Source organism: Diceros bicornis, chromosome 32 (genome assembly GCF_020826845.1).
Source record: "Diceros bicornis minor isolate mBicDic1 chromosome 32, mDicBic1.mat.cur, whole genome shotgun sequence".
In the NCBI taxonomy this organism is placed as follows: Eukaryota; Metazoa; Chordata; class Mammalia; order Perissodactyla; family Rhinocerotidae; genus Diceros; species Diceros bicornis.
The window spans coordinates 11844188-11867843 of record NC_080771.1 but is presented as its reverse complement, the minus strand read 5'-3'; the positions used below and the strand labels follow the sequence as shown (position 1 = coordinate 11867843).

Sequence of the window (23656 nt, the reverse complement as noted above, 5' to 3'; positions counted from 1 at the left end):
TATAAAGTGGAGGAAGATGGGCACAGGTGTTAGCCCAGGGCCAGTCTTCCTCAGCAAAAAAAAGAGGAGGATTGGCAGATGTTAGCACAGGGCTTATCTTCCTCACCAAAAAAAAAAAAAAGATTAAAGAAGACAGTTTAGATGATACGAACTAATTTTCATGAAACAGATAGTTTCCTTTTGGAGAACTGCAAAATGGGGCAGGAAGTAGGAAGCTTTTATAGGATAAAGAACAAAGGAAGAGACAAATAGAAAATAACTGATTGGCTGGGACCGCATAGTCAACCTTGTTTAGGGTGAGAAGGCTCAGAATTGGGTTGGTGTTTAGGGATTGGCTGACTGAATGTATTGTGTTTCAGGTCAAGTGGAGCATTTACAGGGACTCAGAAGTTATCTAAGTTTTGGTTGCTGACCTGGTACTCTGGGCAGGAGCAGCTTCATTTTGGGCCTAGAAAGTTATTTCAACACTTGTATTGGTTACTGACACTTGGCCATTATTAGGCCTTTCAGTGGAAGAGCCAAAGAGAAAAATAACACCGTGACTTCATGCTGATACTTCTAATTTAATTTCAGGACCGAGAGATTTTTACTTTATGATTTAAAATCTGTCTCTCCTTTCTTCCCATGCAGAAAATTCCACTTTTCAGTGATAAAAACACTCATTTGCTTTATACCATACTACACAGTCAAGAATCTCAGACTAACGATTCTGACGTTGCGAAGAGCACTATGATTATGGAAAATACTTTGTTTGTTTTAGGGGGGTGAAGGGAGCCCTTAGGGCCTATCTCACTAGGGATGTACAATCAAATTAATGTTTTAAAGTCATTTAGAATAGTTCTTGGCATAGTTGTACCTCCAACTGGATATAGAGTTGGGTTCATTGTTTTCATATTACTTTCAATATTTAGGGAATACTTTTTTAATAATTTAATTTTGCTTGATAATTATGTAAAATATTTGTTTCCAGGGTCAAATCTATAAAACAACTTTTATTCAAAGAATAGTTTAGTCTTCTTAAAAATGTATTATATATTGAAATGGATTCATTGCTTGCTGTCTGTCCTTTTACTAAGGTTTCTGTATTCCCGAAAAACTTTATTTTCATTTGTTTCTTTTTTGGCTGTAGATCATTGTCAGATTTGTTTAATTGAGAACTACGATGCCATTACCTCAGCTCTTTCATGCTTGAAAATACCTTTATCATTTTTGTTTGGAGTCCAATGATCGCTAGATATGAAATTCTTGATTCAAGTTTATTTCCCCCTAGTTTTCTAAATATTGCTCCCCATTATTCTTCAGCAACATTGCATGCCAAAAGCTGCCTGGCTGTCTTCCTTTGTCGCTCTCCTCCCTCATGCATTTTAGGTAACTAACTTTTCTTGCCTACATCTACTCCTAACCTCAATATCCCTATGAATTTTCTTTTAATTAGAGTTTATTAACTTCCTGTGTATGCTGTAAGTTTTGGTTATTCTGTGTCAGCCTTTCTCGTGCTAAGGTATACCTTTCTTTCTTTCTTTCTTTCTTTTTTTGGTGAGGAAGATTGGCCTTGAGCGCTAACACCTTTGCCTATCTTCCTCTATTTTTTGCGTGGGATGCCACCACAGCATGGCTTGATGAGCGGTGTAGGTCCGTGCCCGGGATCCGAACCCACGAACCCTGGGCTGCCGAAGCAGAGCGCGTGAACTTAATATGGTATACCTTTCAATCTTCCAATTCAAATCTTTATTTCAGGAATATTTTTCTTGTGTTCTTTGAATGGTTTTCCTTTTCTTCTCTTATGGATTGAGGCTTATGGATTTTATTAGGGGGTTATCTTTTCTGTAAGATTTTGGTCTTATGTTTCCTTCCTGAGCCCTGCAAGCTTTCGTTTCCTTCTGTTATCTTGTGTTTGAACTAGTGTGTTACCTTTTTGAAGATTTTTCCCTTAAAAAACAAAAAAGTTCCTATCATTTCTTTGAAGGTATGGAATACTGTTTGTCTGAATTCTTCTTTTGTTTGTTTATCTGGGTAAGTCCTTTGAAATGTGTGTTCTTCACCTCTTGTTTCTTTGCTCTGTTTATTTTACAGGTTCTTTAAATAGGTTCCATGCTGTGTCTTTGGGTTTTTTGCTCATCTTTGAATCAATCCAATTATTTCCTCACATATAAACAATCCTGGGGATGCTTGAGGGCAGGAAAGTGTGTTGGGGTAGTCTGCCATTTCTGTTTTCAGATTTGGTAGTGGTTGCTGCCTCCTCTTCCTCGTTCTCCGTCTCCAGCATTCTCCTTTGGCTAGATGGTTTGCTCACAGACATTAAAAGTGGCATCTTGAGCTTGCTTGTTCCTTTAGATCTCCCTCCTTTGCCATTCTGCAGTTTCTGTATGTTGATCTGGGTCTCTAAACGGACAGTCTGTTTTGTTTCATGGCTTCTTTGTGCCCCAGATTCATCACTTGAATAGAGAATAATTATACATGTTTTGGGACATTTATCAGTTCTGGACATTTTTATTTTTGGATTTATCAAACCCAAATAGAAATTTGCATTTGGCCTGTCATTTGAGGTAGTAATAATGAGCTATTTGCCATATCTCTCTGGACCACTTCTTAAAAGAGAATGTGTTGTTGGAAATGAAATTTTAAAAAATTTTATTTGAGAAGCTAGACTAGGAAAAAGTGATCTTAGTTCCACCATCTTTTTACTTAGGAATTCAAAATTTTTGTCCTTAAATTAGTGCATTTTGTGTTAGAAGTAACCCTTTATATTTGCAAAAATTTTTCAGGTTCTTTTCAACATATTAAACTGTTTTGAATAGATGCACTATTTTTTATAAAGTAACACAAGATATTGATACAGATAATACCATAAGAACCTGGAATGATTTTTTTTTTTTTTTTGGTGAGGAGGATTAGCCCTGGGCTGACATCCGTGCCCATCTTTCTCTACTCTATATGTAGGATGCCTGCCACAGCATGGCTTGATAAGTGGTGCATAGGTCTGTGCCTGTGATCCAGAGCTGCGAACCCCGGGCTGCCGAAGTGGAATGCACGAACTTAACCACTACACCACCAGGCTGGCTCTTGGAATGAATATTTTTAAGAGTTAGAATATGTTGAACAAGTTTAAGAAATATGAAGAGGCTGATACAGATATATTGTTTATATGGAGCATATGTATATTTGGATATAGTCTAATTATTCCAATTACTGTAACTATAATCATTGTAATATAGAGAGTTACTGTCTTCAATTTAAGTTTTAAAAATCTGGTACTTCAGAATTGTATAGAATCTTGGGCATTTTTTGGGACGTTTGAGATCATCTGTTAGGCTAGATTTTGTATTTTTCTTTTTTCTTTTTTTTTTTTAAATTTTATTTATTTATTTTTTTTCCCCAAAGCCCCAGTAGACAGTTGTACATCATAGTTGCACATCCTTCTAGTTGCTATGTGGGACGCGGCCTCAGCATGGCCGGAGAAACGGTGCGTCGGTGAGCGACCGGGATCCGAACCCGGGCCGCCAGCAGCAGAGCGCGCGCACTTAACTGCTAAGCCACGGGGCCAGCCCTGTATTTTTCTTTATAGAAATCTTTTTGAGCTTGTATGGGAATCCCCATATGTGTGTCTTTTTTTTTTTTTTTTTTTTTTAATCTGTTTTTAGGAGCTGGGGTTGAAGGCAAATTCTTCGGATAATTGCTGCTTATATTCCACTCGAAGAATTTTAAAAGTTTTATTAGAGATAGGGATTTTTGTTTGTAACTATGTAAGTTAGTTGACTACCTCATAAGAGTACTCATTACCATTTTTGGACAGCCTTATTAGGAATTTCTTTATAATGAACTAAAATAAAATGTTTGTAGCACTTTTTCTGAATAAGATTGAATATTTCATGTAAGTACCCTTCACATAATTGTCTTTAATCTTCCCTCATGTGCATTCTCTAGGCTAAATAGTACCCCATTTTCCCAACCATTCCACATGATTTTCTGAATCTCTACCACCATAGACGCACTGTTTGTTAACGTCCCTCATGATGTGTGACTTTTAGATGAGAATGTTACTCTAGCCAAAAATCAGATCATTATAGAAGTATTGTAGAATGCCTTTGATATAGTTACTTTATTTTTAATATAGCCTAAAAGTTTTGCTATCAGATTGTAAGGTAGGTAGTTAACTAAAACTTTGAATTATTTTACTAGTCGCCCCTGCCCAATGGGTGGAGTGGTTTGACTTCTAAGTAAAAATATATAGGACCTAATCTTATAGTATCAATTAAATCTTGTTTCAACATCTTTGCAACCCAAGATCATGTTTTTAAAATACCACTTTAGTTTTAGAAGAAAAAATAGTTGCTGCTACTGAGGAGCAGGATGGTATCACAGTATTGCATTCACCCAGCAACCATAAAGCACACCTCTAATTCTACCAGCAGCCAGCAAGTTATGTGTAACATTTGTCTTGACTCATTGCAACCTTTATTTTTTAAAAAAAATCTCATCTGCAATAACATGGTATTGTTTGTCTATATATACTTCTTAGGGTTGTTGTGAAGATCAAGTGGCTGTAAAAGCAATTGTGAAATTATAAAAACAGGGGCCGGCCCGGTGGCGTAGCAGTTAAGTGCACACGCTCCTCTTCAGCAGTCTGAGCTTCACAGGTTCGGATCCTGGGTGCAGATGGACACACCGCTTGTCAAGCCATGCTGTGGCGACGTCCCATATACAGTAGAGGAGGATGGGCAGGGATGTTAGCCCAGGGCCAGTCTTCCTCAGCAAAAAAAGGAGGATTGGCATGGTATGTTAGCTCAGGGCTGATCTTCCTCACACACACAGAAAACATTATAAAAATATTATAGAAATAAATATAAAGGATAAGAAGGGATATTCATAAAGTTTTGCTGATCCTAGTTAAAACAAAAACTTTAAAATTTTCTTATTTTGTTTTTTGGCCATTGATAGTCTAATGGAAAGTCTCTTCCATTTTTTAGGTTGGTGTAACAGCACCAGATAAGTCAGTATGTTTGTTAACTGTGATCTGGTCCCCTGACTCCCTCTGGCCTTTTTCTGTTATTAAAATCCTTTGTGTACTGTTTACTTTCTGCCTCAGATGCTCTTCCTCCAGCTCTGTCTGGTTGTTACCTCAATATTTTAAGTCTCAGCTTACATTTTACATCTTTAGGGAAGGTCTTTCTCAGCACCACCCTCCCGTCAATATCACATAACCCTATTTTCTTTTCTTCACATGACAGTTAATATTATTAGAAATTCTTTACTTGTACTTTTCTCCCCCCATGGAAACATACTTCATGAGAGCTATGGAACCCAGTGGTCTTCTGCTGCATTTGCTGTACCTTGAGTTGTATCTAGCATGTACTTAACAAATATTTCTTTTTTTTAAAACAGTTTTATTTATTTATTTATTTATTTATTTATTTATTTATTTATTTATTTATTTATTTATTTATTTATTTATTATTTTTGTGAGGAAGATCAGCCCTGAGCTAACATCCATGCTAATCCTCCTCTTTTTGCTGAGGAACACCGGCTCTGAGCTAACATCGACTAACATCTATTGCCAATCTTCCTCTTTTTTTTTCCCCAAAGCCCCAGTAGATAGTTGTATGTCATAGTTGCACATCCTTCTAGTTGCTGTATGTGGGACGCGGCCTCAGCATGGCCGGAGAAGCGGAGCGTCGTTGCGCGCCCGGGATCCGAACCCCGGCCACCAGTAGCAGAGCACGCGCACTTAACTGCTAAGCCACGGGGCCGGCCCAACAAGTCATAGACTAGTGGATTTTAGGCTCGTAGAATCTGTTTTAAGTGTCCACCTCCTCATCTATAAAATGGGAGTAATTTTTGGCAGAGTTGTTGAACATTAAACCAAGGAAGCTCAGTACCATATCTAGTCCGACGTAGGTAGGTAAATATTTATTGTTTATAATGTAGCATTTAATAAGCAAATGATTACTCTGCACATACAGTGTGCTAAGCTCTTCTAGACAAATTCCCTATTATGCAACCTAAAGTCTAGTGAGGGACGTAGAAAATAAATTATCACGTGATGGTAAGTGCTATGGAGAAAAGTAAAGCAGGGTGGTGGGGCAGGTAATGTTGCTGTTTTAGGGAGGGTAGTTATGAAAGGCTTCACTGATGAGGTGACTTGAGAGCAGAAACCTAAAGGAAGTGAGAACAAACCATGTGTAGATATTTGGAGATTTTCTAATTCAGGGTATAGCAAGGACAAACAGGTAATTTTGAGAAACACCAAGAAACTAATGGAGCTCAGGGGTAGCATCTGCAGTACTGAAATCAGACTGGTTCCTTCAGGGCCTTGCTTTGTAGGCAGGCTGTTATAAAGAGTCACAGAACGTTAGATTTCAGGTTACATTTTTAAAGTAAAAATAATGCATAGAAAAGGTGATGCTTTCGTGAGTCCAGTTTGTTATAAAATTGTTGCCTTACAACTTAAAAGAAAAAAAGCACTTAGTATTCTTACTACATGTTGTTTATGCTGCTTACTGTTTTTTTGTGTAGATGTTGACCAAAGCTCATATATGGGCTAATTACTATTAGTTTTTCTTCTTACGTCCTTCCTGCCAGTGACTGTAGGAAACATTTAAAAAATATTTAATTATAAAATATTGGTACCTCCATCTCAATAATTTCCTATAACTCTTAATCCAGAATGAACAATTAACATAACTGGGGATTTTGCCCTAGAGATTGATTTTTTTTTTTTAATCCCCCTTAATATTGACGACAAAACTCATATTTTTGGTCTTCTTAGATTGTGAATCGGCACGGTCCTGAGGCAGACAGGCATTTATTACGCTGCCTATTTTCGCATGTGGATTTCAGTGGCGATGGTAAAAGCAGTGGCAAAGATTTTCATCAGGTATTTGGGGCTTACAAAGTTTATGTTCACTTAGATCTAATTGTTCAATGAATTACATTTTGGTCATAGTATGTAGCAAACAACATATACAAAGAGCATCCGGAAATAATCTTAGCTGAGTGGCTGAAAGGTATTGGGACTTTTCCTTTTCTTGTCCTTCCCTTTTCCTGCCTGGCTGCAGACCATTACAGCTACCTAATTCAGGCTTAGAGAGCTGGGGATCAGAAGCGCCTGGAGGAAGCAGGAATGTTACTAAGGCAGAGAAGGGAATCTCTTGTCCTAGATTGAGTTTCATTTGGCTGGATTCTCAATCTGGTAGCAGTTTGTCATATTGTTATTCCTTATAGTTGTCAATGAACTCTGTTCTGTAGAGGTTTTAGTTTAACACTTGTTGCAAGTAGATTTTAAGTAGCTTAAATGAGATTTTTAAAGAGCTGATTTTGATCACGTAGAGACAGTATACAAAGGTGGATCGCACTTTAATGTTATGAACACCTCTGCCTCTGCTTTGTGCAAGAAGATGACTATTAGTGCTAATGAAAATTCATTTTTTGTTTTTAAAGACTCAGTTTCTGATTCAGGAGTGTGCGTCACTGATTACAAAGCCAAACTTTATCTCGACGCTGTCCTATGCCATTGATAATCCATTGCACTATCAGAAGGTTGGTATTGCTTTTATCTTTAGTAGTGCTAAAAATGTGATCTCTTATTAGGCTTTCTAATAAGGTCTTAAACGTTGATCTCATAATATGATGTGTTAATTTTAAAATTTCATAGATACTTTGGGATTTTTGTAGTTTCTAATAAAATCAAGACAATTTGGTAATAAGTAGAATCTTACTAAAACCAGATCGTGCGAAGCTTAAGCTTGTCAGTCCACAGTTCTAGGACATGGTGTATTGTTTCTAGCAGCACTACAAAATTACATCACTCCTATGTAGCACCATAATTGGATGAACAGATGTTTTTATAAACTTCTTGAAAATTGTAAGTTCTTCATGTTTTAAAATAAAGTTTGTTTTGTTTCAGAGTTTAAAGCCTGCACCCCACTTATTTGCCCAGCTGAGTAAAGTTCTCAAGTTAAGCAAAGTACAAGAGGTAAGTGATTTAAGAAGAGATGTAGGCAAAATTACAATTAAAAACAGCTGTTTGACTCTTTGGTGAATCTAATCCTCCTTGTTTCAGGTAATTTTTGGCCTTGCCCTCTTGAATTCTTCCAGCTCAGATCTCAGAGGTTTTGGTAAGTTCCTTTTCCCCTAAAGATTCTATAGTGAGATTAGATTCTTTAAATCCAGGGATTTTTGAATCTTGAGGCTCTGTAGTTTAGATTTAGAGAGTAAGATTCTAAGATTATCTTCTTTTGGTCTCTCTTATGTATGTATGATAAAAGCACATAATACAAACTTTACCTTTATAACCTTTTTTGAAGGTATAGTTGAGTAGTGTTAACTATATCAACATTGTTGTGTAACAGATGTTTGGAACTTCTTCATCTTGCAAAACTGAAAAACTATACCCATTGATCAACTCTCCATCCCCCCCCCCCCCCCGGGCAAATGGTCTGTTATTTTATACCTACCAACTAGAGCTAAGATTAGAGGGTGAAAGGTGAGTTGGTGAATGAGAATGATGGTCACCTATATTTTGATGGTATGTGACTTTTTACCCATTGTGGTGCAAAAATAACTTGTGGTTTTTGGTTTACCTGACTTCTAGCTGCCCAGTTTATCAAACAGAAGCTTCCAGATCTTCTGCGTTCTTACATTGACGCAGACGTCAGTGGAAATCAAGAAGGTGGCTTCCAAGATATAGCAATAGAGGTCCTACACCTTCTCCTCTCCCATCTCCTTTTTGGGCAGAAGGGAGCCTTTGGAGTTGGACAGGAACAGATAGACGCTTTTCTTAAGACGCTGCGCAGAGGTAAAGGAGTCTACAAAAGTTGATTTCTTTGGATAAACACAAAACACATAATGAGAATGTTAGAATATAAGTGAGGACAGTGATTTACCTTTCTGTTCTTATGTTGGTAATCTTTAAAGAAAGAGTAGTTTATAATTTAAAATATGAAAGTAATAAAAGCTTCATTATAGAAAAGGCATAAAATGAACATAACTTCACCAGTAATCTTGTAATATAAGTACAATCTCAGTTAAGATTTTTCATGTGGTCCTTTTTTTTTTTCCCTTAGGGAATCAGAGATGACATTATTGTGATATGCTCTTTTTAGTTAAAAAAATTGATCACTATTGATATTCCCACTTTACCTCCTTGGCTATTGGTGTTGTTCCTAAGATAACTTCAGGTTCTATTGTTGCCATTCTTCCTTCCTCTGATCCATCCTTTGGAGACATAAGGAGGCTTTTTGAAAACAAATCTTTGGTAGCAGACTAACCACTATTCATTTTCACTGTTATTTTTGTTTATTTCCTAATGTTTATGTTCAATTTTAAACTACATTAATTTTCTCAGTGATAGGAAGTTATTCACTTGTCAGTGAAATAAATAGACTGATACTCTCTTTGTTTTTGATGCCTTTCTTATATGGGGATTGATAATTAGCCCTATTGTGAAAACTTAAAATAATATGTAGAGTGTGAATTGGTCAATAGATACTGGGATTCTAATATAAAAAGTTAAAAATACACTCACAAGCATTTTTTTATGATATAAAAACATTCAGATTTTGGAATTGGTGTTAAAGTCATAACTTGGGCTAGCTGGATTGGAAAAAACTGAATAAACTTTGTTTTGAACGTGAACTTGTGAAAGAGTCAAGTTTGAGGGGCTTTTAAAGAGAATAAAAGAGGATAGTTTGTTTTTAATCAGTTGTAATCTTTTTTCCTCCTTCAGATTTTCCTCAGGAACGCTGTCCCGTGGTGCTTGCACCACTTTTATACCCTGAAAAACGGGACATTCTAATGGACAGGATCCTGCCTGATTCCGGAGGGGTAGCTAAAACCATGATGGAGAGCTCTTTGGCTGATTTCATGCAAGAAGTAGGCTATGGCTTTTGTGCAAGGTTGGTAGCAAGACGTATTAAACTTCTGGTTACTCTTGTGCCAAGCACAGTGTGATTCTTTAAAGCAAGTTCCTAAGATTCCTTAATGTGTTATCATCTTTGCCTCTCAAGAATTTTGCTTCTAAGTTTAATCTTCCACACACTAGTTTTGGTGGTAGCTGTAAATATCCTGGTGGCTAAATTTCTCTCTCTCGGCCCGCCCTGGTTTCTCAGATTTAGGAATCGGGTTCCTGGCCTAGTTGCCAGGATAGGTGTTAGCTTTTGGAGGAGAGAGAGCACTGAGAACTTGATCATTTCCCACCTGATGTGTCTAATTTTTCTCCTCCCTGCCCCACCCTCAATTTCCTCACTTGACTTTCATCTTCTACAACCTTTGTTTTCTGCCTTTTTTATACCCTGCCTCTTGCATATTTTTCTCACCCACCAGGGGCACCAAAGGAAATTGTTTCACGCTATGTTAGTAGCATTTATGACGATAAAGTGGGTTCTTAATATTTTTCTGAGAGTAAGTTATTAAGGGCATTAATGTACCTTTGCTTTGAATTTAAGTGTAACTTGTAATGTTTTTTTGGTGTGTGTGTGTGAGGAAGATCAGCCCTGAGCTAACATCTATGCTAATCCTCCTCTTTTTGCTGAGGAAAACCGGCTCTGAGCTAACATCTATTGCCAATCCCCCCCCCCCCCAAGCCCCAGTAGATAGTTGTATGTCATAGTTGCACATCCTTCTAGTTGCTCTATGTGGGATATGGCCTCAGCATGGCCAGACAAGCGGTGTGTTGGGGCGCGCCCGGGATCCGAACCCGGGCAGCCAGTAGCGGAGCGCACGCACTTAACCGCTAAGCCACGGGGCCGGCCCTTGTAATGTTTTTAAAACTCATATAAGCCACATTTCCACTTACATTTGAAAGTGTATTTTTGTGTGTATATATGTGCCTGGCATAAAACTTTTGTTTAATTAAAATTCAGGATGCAGAGTGAAAAAGTTAGGATGCATTTTCAAGTCTTTGTACGTATCAGAATAGTCAAACTCACCTTGAATGTCAGTATTTTAAAGAGTAGTTTGATCATACTAAAGATTGAGGAGGATAATTTTATGTCTTTGTGAGAGATATCATTACTCTTGGCTCATATTTTCTTCCATTGATCTTTTAAACATTTTCCATTTTCTTAGTTAAGCAGGTGGTTTTTACATTCCTAGCTATATAAAAGTAACGAAGTGAAGCTTATTACTCTGCCTATGTTAGTAAAACTCTAGGGATTTCACTCAAGGGCTCATTTTACATTCGTATTTCTTAACTGTGGTATTGAGGGTGGTAGCATTTTTCTGAAGTTAAATTTCTGTTTCAGTGTTGAAGAATGTCGCAATATAATCATGCAATTTGGTGTTCGGGAGGTCACAGCTGCCCAGGTTGCAAGGGTTTTGGGAATGATGGCACGAACTCATTCAGGATTAACAGATGGAATTCCATTACAGGTAAGTGTAGAAATCAGCTACTTTACAGTGTGAATTAATGTCCTGCCTTCTTATTTTATTTATTAAATTATGATATGATTGATTGGTCCACCAGCTGGAGCTGAACACATTAAGTAGTTGGATTTAATTCAAATTTTACTTCTACAGAGTATTTCAGCTCCTGGCAGTGGTATCTGGAGTGATGGAAAAGATAAAAGTGATGGAGCACAGGCACACACATGGAATGTGGAAGTCTTGATTGATGTTCTCAAAGAACTGGTGAGTACACGTAATCACGTTTTTACGTTCATGATGTTAGTATGATGTAGCTCAAAGAAAGTAAATTTTAATGAATAAAATGCCCAGCTGAATGAGAGCAGCAATGTTTTGTAATTCTCGACTTCATTGGCTCAAAAGTAATGAAGTGTCCGAGATAATTAAGTATTGGAAATAGTACCTAATCAAATTCCAGTTGTATTCGTTAGGAGTTGTTGCTCTGCAGTTCTGAGTGGGACTGTGGAGGTGATTTGTTCAGTTGTTGGTGTGTGGTTTTTTTTGAAAGGACAAATTTCTTGCAAATAAATGATTGTTAGAGGAATTGTTGAGGAGAAAGGAGGCCTTTTGAATGTTTTCTGGAAGGTGCAGCAAAAATCCTGCCAACGTTGTTTATGGGTGGATAAGGATGATAAAAATCCTTAATTACTGTTTCCACTTCTGGAATATCCACAAAGTAAATAATTGACCCCCAAATAAACAAAGTACCTCTCCTAAAATATTGAAATGCTTACATAAAACATAATGAGACTTCTAGATATTAAAAGGGAGTGATGAAATTTAGTGGGAGAACAGTTGAGTCAAGATGTAATATTTTCAGTCTTGTTCATAAAGTGTCAAGGAACAAAATACAACATTAAAGACTACATATTCATACTTACAACATTCTTTATAAGATGTCAGGTCATATATCTATCCTCTTTCTCATTTTTAGTTTTCCACATTTGTAACTTATAGGTAAAATTGAGTTTCGGAGAATCATGCTATTCTCTATATGACCTTGCTACTAACAACATCAATGGGATTTCTTTATTTTTCTTAGTAAGTAGATGGATTTATGATGTTGCAACCTATTCTTTTTCAAAAAAGTTTATTTATTCACTCTTTTTGTATTGAGGTTGCCTTGGTTTATAACATTATATAAGTTTCAGATGTACGTCATATTTTGATTTCTGTGTAGAGTATAGCATGTTCACCACCCAGAGACTAAATACCATCCATCACTGCACACATGTACCCCTCTTCCCCTTTCTTACTTCCCCTTCTCCTTTAGTAATGGAGGGGAAAAAATAATACATAATCATGGCAGAAAACTTGGAAAGTGAAAAGAAAGAAAAGCCAAATAAAACCACAGTTTTGTCATTCACAGATAACCAGTTAATATTTTGTATTGCAAAATAGTTGTGGTTGTCTTGCAAAAGTGAAAACATGCCCTTTTCACTCAATAGTTTCATCTTTGTTTTTTTTTGTTTGTTTGTTTGTTTTGTTTTTGTGGGGAAGATCAGCCCTGAGCTAACATCCATGCCCATCCTCCTCCACTTTATATGGGATGCCGCCACAGCATGGCCTGACAAGCGGTGCGTCGGTGCGTGCCCTGGATCCGAACCCGGGCCGCCAGCAGCGCAGCACGTGCACTTAACCGCTACGCCACAGGGCCGGCTCCATATCTGTATTTTATCCCCCTTTGAAAATACTCTTTTTAAAGTTGCAGACAAGGATGGTATTCCATGTTGTCTGAATCTATTTTATTCTGATTTCAGAGAGTATGAAAGGCTATAAATTGAGTGTCTGCACTGTGGGATTGAACAATTGAATCAGTAACCTCTTTTCTTCCTTTTTTTCTCCTCATATATTAGAGTTTTTTGTACTTTGTTGTTTTTTTTTTTTTTGAGGAAGATCGGCCCTGAGCTAACATCTGGTGCCAATCTTCCTCCTTTTTTCCTTTTTCTCTACCCAAAGCCCCAGTAGATAGTTGTATGTCATAGTTGTACATCTTTCTAGTTGCTCTACGCAGTACGCTGCCTCAGGGTGGCTTGATGAGCAGTGAGTAGATCCAGTACGCTGCCTCAGGGTGGCTTGATGAGCAGTGAGTAGATCCGCGCTCAAGGTCCGAATTGGCGAACCCTGGACCACTGAAGCGGAACGCGCGAACTTAACCGCTACGCCACTGGGCCGTCCCCTGTACATTTTTGTAGCCAGGGAGCAAAGGACAATTTCAGATTCACATTGGGTCAGTAGTTTGTTTTTTCCATTGCTCACCAAGAATGAGAGGAGGAAAGGACAGAGGCATGCCTTTGGATTTACCAAACTTGTCTCTTTCTAGGATAATGCTATTTAATAGTACCTTTATGGTTCTTTTCTGTTACAGTCAGTCATTGAAATGAATTTTAGAAAGAAAAAATCTTATTTTCTGAATGCTGTTGTTACCTTAGAGTGAAAACCCCATTTAAATTTGTTCTTTGTGCCGTATACAAAGCAAGCATTAAAGTCTTCATGGCTTGAAAGGAGTCACCTTGGAGCAAAACTAAACTGGCCATGATGCTTTGGTTGTAGATTTAAATACAAAGTGTGCACAGCTGTTTTCCTTTCAAGCATATAATGTACTTATTACTTTATGAAGTGTTTGCGTCTATCAGCTTGTTTCCTTTGCTTCGTGTTTCTTTAAGGAGTCTCATACTGCTTTTTTGAATACCGTTTCATAGAAATTTTTTTGAACAGAATTTTCAGTCATTTTATTTATTTATTTATTTTTAAATTTTTTTTTTGTTTTTTAATTTTTCCCCAAAGCCCCAGTAGATAGTTGTATGTCATAGTTGCACGTCCTTCTAGTTGCTGTGTGTGGGACTCGGACTCAGCATGGCTGGAGAAGTGGTGCGTCGGTGGGCGCCCGGGATCCGAACCCGGGCCGCCAGTAGCGGAGTGCGTGCACTTAACTGCTAAGCCACGGGGCCGGCCCCTCAGTCATTTTAATATAAAGAATCTAGACTACTTTTCCTGGTGCATACATTGGGGTGCTTTTAGGGGAGATCTTTAGTTAATTAAGAATGATGTTTGGGATAATTGATTTATTTTTGCCACTTGTTTCTAGCTAGTAGAATCTTGGTGTAAAGGCAAGAGCCACTGGGTGAGGAGTTATTTAGTTGCCATATTGAGATGGGAGTGTTCCTTGAACAAAGGAGGGGAGGAGACAGTTCCCCTTTACATACTCAAACATTCGGAAATACGTCATGAAAGAGTGGAGTACCTGGCTAGTAGAGCCAGTTTATTTTGAATATTAAGAATTTACCTTTCTAAGTCTCTTTGGAGATGCCAGAAGGATTCAGATGATTTTGAGTTTACAATTAGAATATCTTGATTGAACTTCATATTTAATTTTGCTCTTTGGATAAAGCATCAGAATATGTACACTTTTGTTCATTAAATTTTGATATGCTTTTCTTTTTTAGAACCCGAGTTTGAACTTCAAGGAAGTAACTTATGAACTGGACCATCCTGGATTTCAAATTCGTGACAGTAAAGGACTTCATAATGTGGTTTATGGCATTCAGAGGGGTCTGGGCATGGAAGTGTTCCCGGTAGACCTCATATATAGACCTTGGAAACATGCAGAAGGCCAGGTAAAATAAATCTTGAATGAACATTATCATAGTTTAATACCAGTCAGCCTGAGTTGAAGTATAGCAGTCAAACTGTTTTCCCAATAATTTAATGATATTTGTCTCCAAGACCATCTCATCATGTACCTGTCATCTGTCTGAATTGTCTGTGGTTTTGAAAGAGCACATAATTAAGATTTTAAAGGGAAATTGTCATGCTAATAACCTTAAAGTTGAGATTAGCCTAATGAAAATGTTCTAAATTTTTATAGCATTCAGTCATTTATGGTGTTAAAGACCTTTTTCTCTCGTTTCAGCTCTCCTTCATTCAGCATTCCCTTATAAATCCAGAAATCTTCTGTTTTGCTGACTATCCCTGTCATACTGTTGCCACTGACATTCTGAAAGCACCACCAGAGGATGACAATCGAGAAATTGCCACATGGTAAGCACTCTCTTACCATGTAAACGTACTATTAAATAGCATTATCTAGCTTTTCTTGAAAAGATCACTTCTACTTTTTTGAAATATAAAATTAATAATGAGCAACTACATAGTTCAAAGGTTTAAATGAAACAGTATTTGTAGGTAGCCTACTTACCTTAAATTTTTTTAGAGGGGTGTTGGTGGATAAAAATCTAGTTTTAGTCCTCCTGTCACTAGGTAGTTACACCTCTCCCAAGTTCTGCTGTTAGGTATTTTCTGAAACTATCCAATATTGGTCTCCCTTAGTGTTAGATCCCTTTCTTCTCCCTGTAGATTTGCCTGCTTTCTTTCCTTTGTAAGTAGCTCAAGATAGCCAACCCACCAAATCTAATACTTTCAGCTAAATTATCTAGTTTCTGTGAGTTCCAATTCCAAATTGCTGAAGGAGAATCTGACTCTTGCCCAGTAGGTTTCTCCTGGAACTCAAGTCACTTGTCTCGGGGGGTGTGAGATAAGGTTGGTGAAAGTACTTTCATCACTGTTGAAATACACAGAACAGTGTATATTGTGTTAGGGGGGCATGGGTTGGATCTGTCCCCAAAGGCATCTACTTTATAATGTTTTCTCCATTTTTTTCCCCAGCCCTACACTCCTGGGACACTTTTCTGTTGTGAAACGGATTATTGTCTTTATTTTTTTGGCTGTGGGTGGTAGTTTTAGGGGAGTTTAAAGCCCTCTAGGTATTGCCAGATTTTGTAAAACAAGAGATGGTAAACTTTATTTTATTTTATTTAATTTTTTGTGAGGAAGATCAGCCCTGAGCTAACATCCATGCTAATCCTCCTCTTTCTGCTGAGGAAGACCGGCTCTGAGCTAACATCTATTGCCAATCCTCCTCCTTTTTTTCCCCAAAGCCCCAGTAGATAGTTGTATGTCATAGTTGCACATCTTTCTAGTTGCTGTATGTGGGACGCGGCCTCAGCATGGCCGGACAAGCAGTGCATCTGTGCGCGCCCGGGATCTGAACCTGGGCCACCAGTAGCGGAGCGCTTGCACTTAACTGCTAAGCCGCTGGGCTGCCCCGAGATGGTAAACTTTAAAGTGTTAGTTAACATTTAGCTTTGCAGCCAGATGGTCTCTCTACATGTAGCATTTACTTAACTGTCTTATTGTAGCACAGTATAATAAATATGGGTGTGGCTCTGTTCCAACAAAACATTATTTACAAAAACAGGCAGTGGGTGGTATTTGGCCTGTGGGTGTAGTTTGCTAATCCCTATTCTGAAAGACTGACCCAAGCAGAAAGACTGACCCAAGCAAGCAGTGGTTTGTTCTAAAGTGTGTCCTTTTACTGGGTGCTAGCCAACATTGGATCTGTAGGCTTGGTTAACTTTTTTTTTTTTTGGTCTTGTTAAGTCTAATGTGATAGCAGTATTTCTTGTTTTTTTTTATTTTAATAGATAAAGGCCTCTTTCCATTTTATAAAACTTAACTATATCACATTTAACAATTCCTTAATATAGCTATAGTTTCAAGTTTCCCTAGTTGTCTCACAAATGTCTTTTAACAGTTTGTATGATTGAGAGTCTGGACAAGGCTCACATAGTCTTTTATTCTGTATGTCTTCCTTCTCCCTCTTTTTTTTTGTTTGTTTTTAGTATAATTTTTGCCATTCATTTGGTGGAGAAAAAGGGTAATTTATCCTCTAGTCTGCCATGTGCTATGGGTACTCATATTTCTTTCCTCATGGAGTTTAATTTGATCTTTATCTCCATAGTTTTCATGTTCTAAGGGTAAAGTAAGATCTTTTGGCTTGCTTCAAGTCAGCCACATTCAGGAGGAAGATGAGCACGAATGTTAGCCCAGGGCCAGTCTTCCTCAGCAGAAAAAGAGGAGGATTGGCAGATGTTATCACGGGGCTGATCTTCCTCACACACAAAAAAAGTCAACCACATTCAGCTTCTTGGGGCAAGAATAATTCATAGGGGGTGCTGTGGACTTCTGAACTTGTATGACATCAGGAGGCACCTAAGTTTAAAACTTTGCATTACTAAAGTGTTTAGGATGTATTTTTGTGTAGAATTTTTATTGTGTAAATTATGTCTGTGTTTATATTTTGGATTTTTGACTATTCCTAAACTCACGTTTCTGTTTTTCACACTGATCAAAAATCTTTGATGATGTCTTTTTTGGTAAGGAGGATCCATGATTATGCAAATGGTCAGTAGAGTTCCTCTGTTCATCACTTCTATTCTCTTCTTACTTTGGACTGCCTTTCAAATTAGTCTGAAAGCTTAGCAGCAGCATGTATTTTTGAAATGAACAGCACCAATTTAAGTATCTTTCAAATATTGAAAGATGACAACAACTTGGTTTTGTTCTGATAGCTGGTATCACTTATTTGGAAAATGAATTTTGTATACTTAGATTTTCTTTCATAAAGTATCTTACTTCCATTTTTGTTAGGAAGAGCTTGGATTTGATTGAATCTCTGCTGAGGCTCGCAGAGGTGGGGCAATATGAGCAGGTCAAACAACTCTTCAGCTTCCCCATCAAACACTGTCCAGACATGCTGGTATTGGCCTTGCTACAGATCAACACCTCCTGGCACACCTTGCGCCATGAACTCATCTCCACTTTGATGCCAATTTTCCTCGGAAACCATCCTAACTCTGCTATTATTTTGCACTATGCATGGCATGGGCAGGTAAGACATGACTATTTCTTCATCTTAATAATCAACATTCTTTGGAGGATGCTCAACTAGAGAAATTGTCAATCTTGGAATTATGACGCTCTGGAAAAGTCACACTTCCATAAAGCTTATTTTATCGTTTAGTATCATGTGGGTATTAAAGTGTAAACTTAAAGAGAAAGGAGGCAAGACAATTTTTTAAAAAATTTGGTAGTATGAAAGCTCCATATTGCTAGGGCGCCAGTATCCTTTTGAAAGCAGCTTAATCATTTATCATGGGACCAGAAGGTACTCATGTCACTTTCTAACAGTAAATCAGACAAGATCACAGGTAATTTAATTGGTATTATTTCCTGTTTTATCCAAATCCAGCATTTAAACTTTATTTTTGTTTCTGCTGAAATACGTTCAAGCCCTTGTGCATTCCCCCCCAGTTTTTTTAAAATGTGTTTGACAAGTAAAGATTCTTTTGTCCGTTGATTTTTTTTTTTCTTCCCTTATAGCCTACATTTTTTTTTTTTTTTGAGGAAGATCAGCCCTGAGCTAACATCCATGCCAGTCCTTCTCTTTTTGCTGAGGAAGACTGGCCCTGGGCTAACATGCGTGCCCATCTTCCTCCACTTAATATGGGACGCCACCACAGCATGGCCTGACAAGCAGTGCATCAGTGCGCACCTGGGATCTGAACCCGGGCTGCCAGCAGCGGAGCCCGCACACTTAACTGCTACGCCACAGGGCCGGCCCCTAGCCTACATTTTTAATAATAAATGCAGGAGGTTTAAGAAAAATCAGTTGATGGCCTAGTGGTTAAAAGTTGGTGGGCTCTGCCTCAGCAGCTCGGGTTTGGTTCCCGAGTGTGGAACCATACCAGTCGTCTGTCCGTAGCCACGCTGTGGCAGCAGCTCACATAGAAGAACTAGAAGGACTTACAACTAGAATATACAACTGTGTACTGGGGCTTTGGGGAGGGGAAAAAAAAAAGAGAGAGGAAGATTGGCAATAGATGTTCGCTCAGGGCAAATCTTTCCCAGCAAATAAAAGGAAAATCCATCATCTTCCCCTTTACATCAAGCACCTTTTTTGACTACTTGTTTTTTCTTTCATCATTCTTATAGTAGTTTACATTATATAAAAGTGCTTAAAAAGTCAGATAAGACCATTTATAAATGAAAAACGTTAGCCTTAGTTTCATGCCATTCATTCAGTCAGCCTTCCTCCATTTTTGGAGACTCAAATCTCATGGTAGACTTATAGTTTACAGAATATTTAACAAACATGTAACCACAAAGTTTGCAGCCCAGACGTCTGCTCACCACAGCTGTGAGGTAGAAAGGGCAGGCTGAAAGGAGCTGCATCTCCTCACTTCTGGTTGAATACGTCTTTCGCTTGGATCTCTGTCACTCTAGATAGTTACATTAAAATGATTTGGATACAGCAATAGTAATTGCCTTGCCATTACTTCTATGAGACATGTTCACTAAATTCCAGCTATTCATTTGTATCATTCAACTGCAAGCCTTTAGATCAGTCCTCAAAGCCAGGCTGTTTTCTGGTAAAAAGGAATGGAATAATTACAAAAGATGAGCATTCTCATTTGTGAAAATAGCTAGATTTAATATGTGCAAACACCACTCCCGTAAATACTGATACAGCGCTACACTGTGCAACATGAGAGGTGATTATCTTACACTAGTTTGGTTTTATATATAGACCAGTAATTTGTAATTTAATTTTAAGAAATTTATATAAACTTGATGTACCCTCATGTTCACATCATATTCAATTCTAATTTCATGTTTGAAAATGTGTAGACAGACTTTTATATGACCCAAGGTTTAGGGCCAGGCTTCATTTGGAAGATGTGAAAGCCTTTCCTACAAAGAATGTTACTGTAATCACCGCTTGAGGCTTGTCTTCGCTGATAGGCCTCAATTTTACATAAAAATAACAAGTAAAATTAGCTAGGCATTTGCAGTAGTGCCTATCAAAATGCTTAGCATTGCTGTTTAACTCTTCTTTTCTTTTCTTAGGGTCAGTCTCCCTCAATCCGCCAACTTATCATGCATGCGATGGCAGAATGGTACATGCGAGGGGAGCAGTATGACCAGGCCAAATTGTCTCGAATACTTGATGTGGCCCAAGACTTGAAGGTGAGCTTGGAGGGACAGATTAACACTTTTATTTATTAATGATAAAAGATAACATTTTTGTGTGACATAGATGCCTTAGGAGTAATTCACATGTGACTAGCTCTTAGCTACAAAGAGTTATTTAGATTTTTGCCTTGTAAGTAGAAGGTGATTGGAAAGAGAGTGGTTTTAGATGCAAAGATGTTTTCATTTACATTTGATTGAATTTTGTTTGGTTTTTCTGTGATATTTGCAAGGCTATTTTAAAGCAAGTGATAATTGACCTCTTCTCAGATATAATCTGTGAGATATAATTTTTGGAAAAACTAGTTGAGTTTCAACCCTTTTGCAGATTTCATTAGCGTTAATGTGATCTTTGTCTTGGATCACTAGGTGCATAGTATTGGTGTCGTAGTTGTGCTAAGGTTGGAATAAGCCTGAGTAGAGATTTTAAAAAATGGATAAGGATAATTTACTTTTCATGCTTTGTGTCTTGCTCTGGTTTAGGTTTAGTTCTTTGAAAAAGCACAGGGTAAAGTTTATTTTGAAGGTAAAGTCATGTGTTCACCTTTGAAATGTGATCTTATTTTAAGTAAGGACTAATGTTACCATTGAATTGTCCTAAGCTGTTTAAAAAATTATGACCAAGAAAATATTAGCAGTGTGTTTTAGTTAGACTTGTTTGTGAAAATAAAAGCAAGAAACAGAAAAGAGGACAGGGAGATAGAAGGTTACTTAATTGCTTGACTTGTAGTTTCTGATACTCTCTCTCTTTAGGCCTTGTCAATGCTGCTAAATGGTACTCCATTTGCCTTTGTTATTGACCTTGCTGCACTTGCTTCACGTCGCGAATACCTCAAACTTGACAAGTGGCTCACAGATAAAATTCGAGAGCATGGAGTAAGCAGGATTTGTCCATTTATTACTGCTTTTAAATTTTGATGGCTGAAATAGCTAAAGAAATAACCTTTTTATTTTATTTATTTATTTTTGTGAGGAAGATCGGCCCTGAGCTAACATCTGGCAATCCTTCTCTCTTTTTTTTTTTTTCCCTTGGCTGAGGAAGACTGGCCCTGGGCTAACATCCATGCCCATCTTCCTCTACTTTATATGGGACGCTGCCACAGCATAGCTTGACGAGCGGTGGTGCATCAGTGCACGCCCGGGATCCAAACCGGCGCACCCTGGGCCACTGCAGCAGAGCGCGTGCACCTAACTGCTTATGCCACTGGGCCGGCCCCTGAAATAACCTTTTTAAATGGCAGTAAAGATGTTATTACATTCTGGATTTTAGTCAGAGTGCTTAGTCTTTAATCTGAAAGTGATTAAGATCAATTTCAAATAAACTGAGAGATTTTCTCTTTTTCAGGAGCCTTTTATCCAGGCATGTATGACTTTTTTAAAGAGACGGTGCCCTTCTATTTTGGGTGGACTTGCCCCAGAGAAAGATCAGCCCAAAAGTGCACAACTTCCTCCAGAAACTCTGGCGACAATGTTGGCCTGTTTACAAGCTTGTGCAGGGTAAGAAGAGCATGCTTGAAAATGACTATTTGATATTGGAATTAGGTTATTTAGATACGTGTTGATTTGGGGAAGAGAGGTTCAGTGATTAAAAGCAACAGCAGCTTAGATCATCCAATGGTTTTTAAGTCCAAAGTATTGAACTACTTAAAATACATATTAGATCTATTTGAGTTAATTTTTTGTATATGGTGTGAGATACGGTTCCAAATTTATTGTTTTGCACATAGATATTCAGTTGTCCTGACACCATTTGTTGAAAAGACTGGTCTTTCTCTTTTGAATTGTCTTCTAGAAAATCGGTTGCCTGTAATGTATGGGTTTATTTCTGGGCTCTTAGTTCTGTTCCGTTGTTCTGTATGTCTGTCCTTATGTCAGTACCACACTGTCTTGATTACAGGCATACCTTGGAGATATTGTAGGTTTGATTCCAGACCACCACAATAAAGCTAGTCATACAAATTTTTTGATTTTCCATTGCATGTTAAAGTTACGTTTACATTGTACTGTAGTCTGTTAAGTATGAAATACCGTTATGTCTAAAAAAAATAATGTATATACCTTAATTTAAAAATATTTTATTGCTAAAAAATGTTAGTTATCCTCTGAGCCTTCAGGGAGTGGTAATCTTTTTGCTGGTGTGGGTTTTTGTAAAAAATGTAATATCTGTGAAGTGCAGCAAGGTGAAGCCCAATGAAGTGAGGTATGCCTGTACTGTAGCTTTTTACTACGTTTTGAAATTGGGAAATGTGAGTCCTCCAACTTTGTTGTTATTTTTTTGTTGTTGTTGAGGAAGATTTGCCCTGAGCTAACATCTGTTGCCAGTCTTCCTCTTTTTTGCTGAGGAAGATTTGCCCTGAGCTAACATCTGTTGCCAGTCTTCCTCTATTTTGTATGTGAGCCACCACCACAGCATGGCCACTGACAGACAAGTGGCGTAGGTCTGTGCCCAGGAACTGAACCTGGGCCACTGAAGTGGAGTGTGCCGAACGTAACTGCTAGGCCCCAGGGCTGGCCCTTGTTCTTCTTTTTTAAGATTATTTTTGCTACTCTGGGTTCCTTGAATTTCCATATGAATTTTTAGGATCAGCTTGTCAGTTTTTGCGAAGAAGCCCACTGGGAGTTTGATAAGGATTATTTTGAATCTTTAGATTGTTTTGAGGAATATGTCATCTTAACAATATTAAGTCTTCAATTCATGAATCTGGGATGTTTTTCCCTTTATTTAAGTCTTTGATTTTTTTCAGTGATGATCTATTATTTTCAGTGTGTAGTCTTGCACTTCTTTTGTTACATTTAAGTATTTTGTACAAGTCATATTATCTGCAAATAGAAAGAGTTTTATTTCTTCCTTTCCTGTCTGGATGCCTTTTCTTTTTTTTGCCTAATTTCTCTAGCGTGCACCTCTAGTCTAATGTCAAATAGAAGTGGTAAGAGCAGATATCTTGGCCTGTTCTGATTTTAGGAGGAAAGTATCCTTTCACCATTAAGTATGGTTGTTAGCTGTGGGTTTTTCATAGATTCCCTTCAGATTGAGGAGGTTTCCTTATCTTCTAGTTCTAGTTAGTTGGATGTTTTATCATGAAAGCATTTTGTCACATGCTTCTATTTGCATCTATTGAGATAATCATGTGTTTTTTTTTTTTATTCTTTAGATGTGGTATGTTATGTTAATTGGTTTTTGGATGTTAAAAAAATCTTGCATTCATGGGATAAATCTCACGCACTTCTTTTTATATGCTGCTGAATTCAGTTTGCTAGTATGTGTGAGCATTTTTGTGTCTGTATTCCTAGGGGATATAGTTTTGTAGTTTCCTTGTGTTGTCTTTGTCTGGTTTTGATATCAGTGTAGTATTGGCCTCATACAATGAGTTGATAAGTGTTCTCT

General features: G+C 37.7%; 1 protein-coding gene across 7 annotated transcripts in view; it reads left to right on the top strand.

Moving 5' to 3' along the window:
* CNOT1 (CCR4-NOT transcription complex subunit 1) overlaps positions 1-23656 on the top strand; it is a 101159-nt gene that overhangs the window by 33405 nt on the left and 44098 nt on the right. For all 7 annotated transcript variants that reach the window (XM_058527937.1, XM_058527935.1, XM_058527932.1 and 4 more), the window contains exons 3-16: positions 6767-6874; positions 7438-7536; positions 7904-7972; positions 8060-8114; positions 8591-8794; positions 9725-9893; positions 11241-11367; positions 11515-11625; positions 14847-15017; positions 15314-15441; positions 17890-18130; positions 20149-20268; positions 21025-21147; positions 21617-21768. In XM_058527937.1, coding sequence (XP_058383920.1) covers positions 6767-6874; positions 7438-7536; positions 7904-7972; positions 8060-8114; positions 8591-8794; positions 9725-9893; positions 11241-11367; positions 11515-11625; positions 14847-15017; positions 15314-15441; positions 17890-18130; positions 20149-20268; positions 21025-21147; positions 21617-21768 — 1877 coding nt within the window. The remainder of the gene's footprint in view (positions 1-6766; positions 6875-7437; positions 7537-7903; positions 7973-8059; positions 8115-8590; positions 8795-9724; positions 9894-11240; positions 11368-11514; positions 11626-14846; positions 15018-15313; positions 15442-17889; positions 18131-20148; positions 20269-21024; positions 21148-21616; positions 21769-23656) is intronic.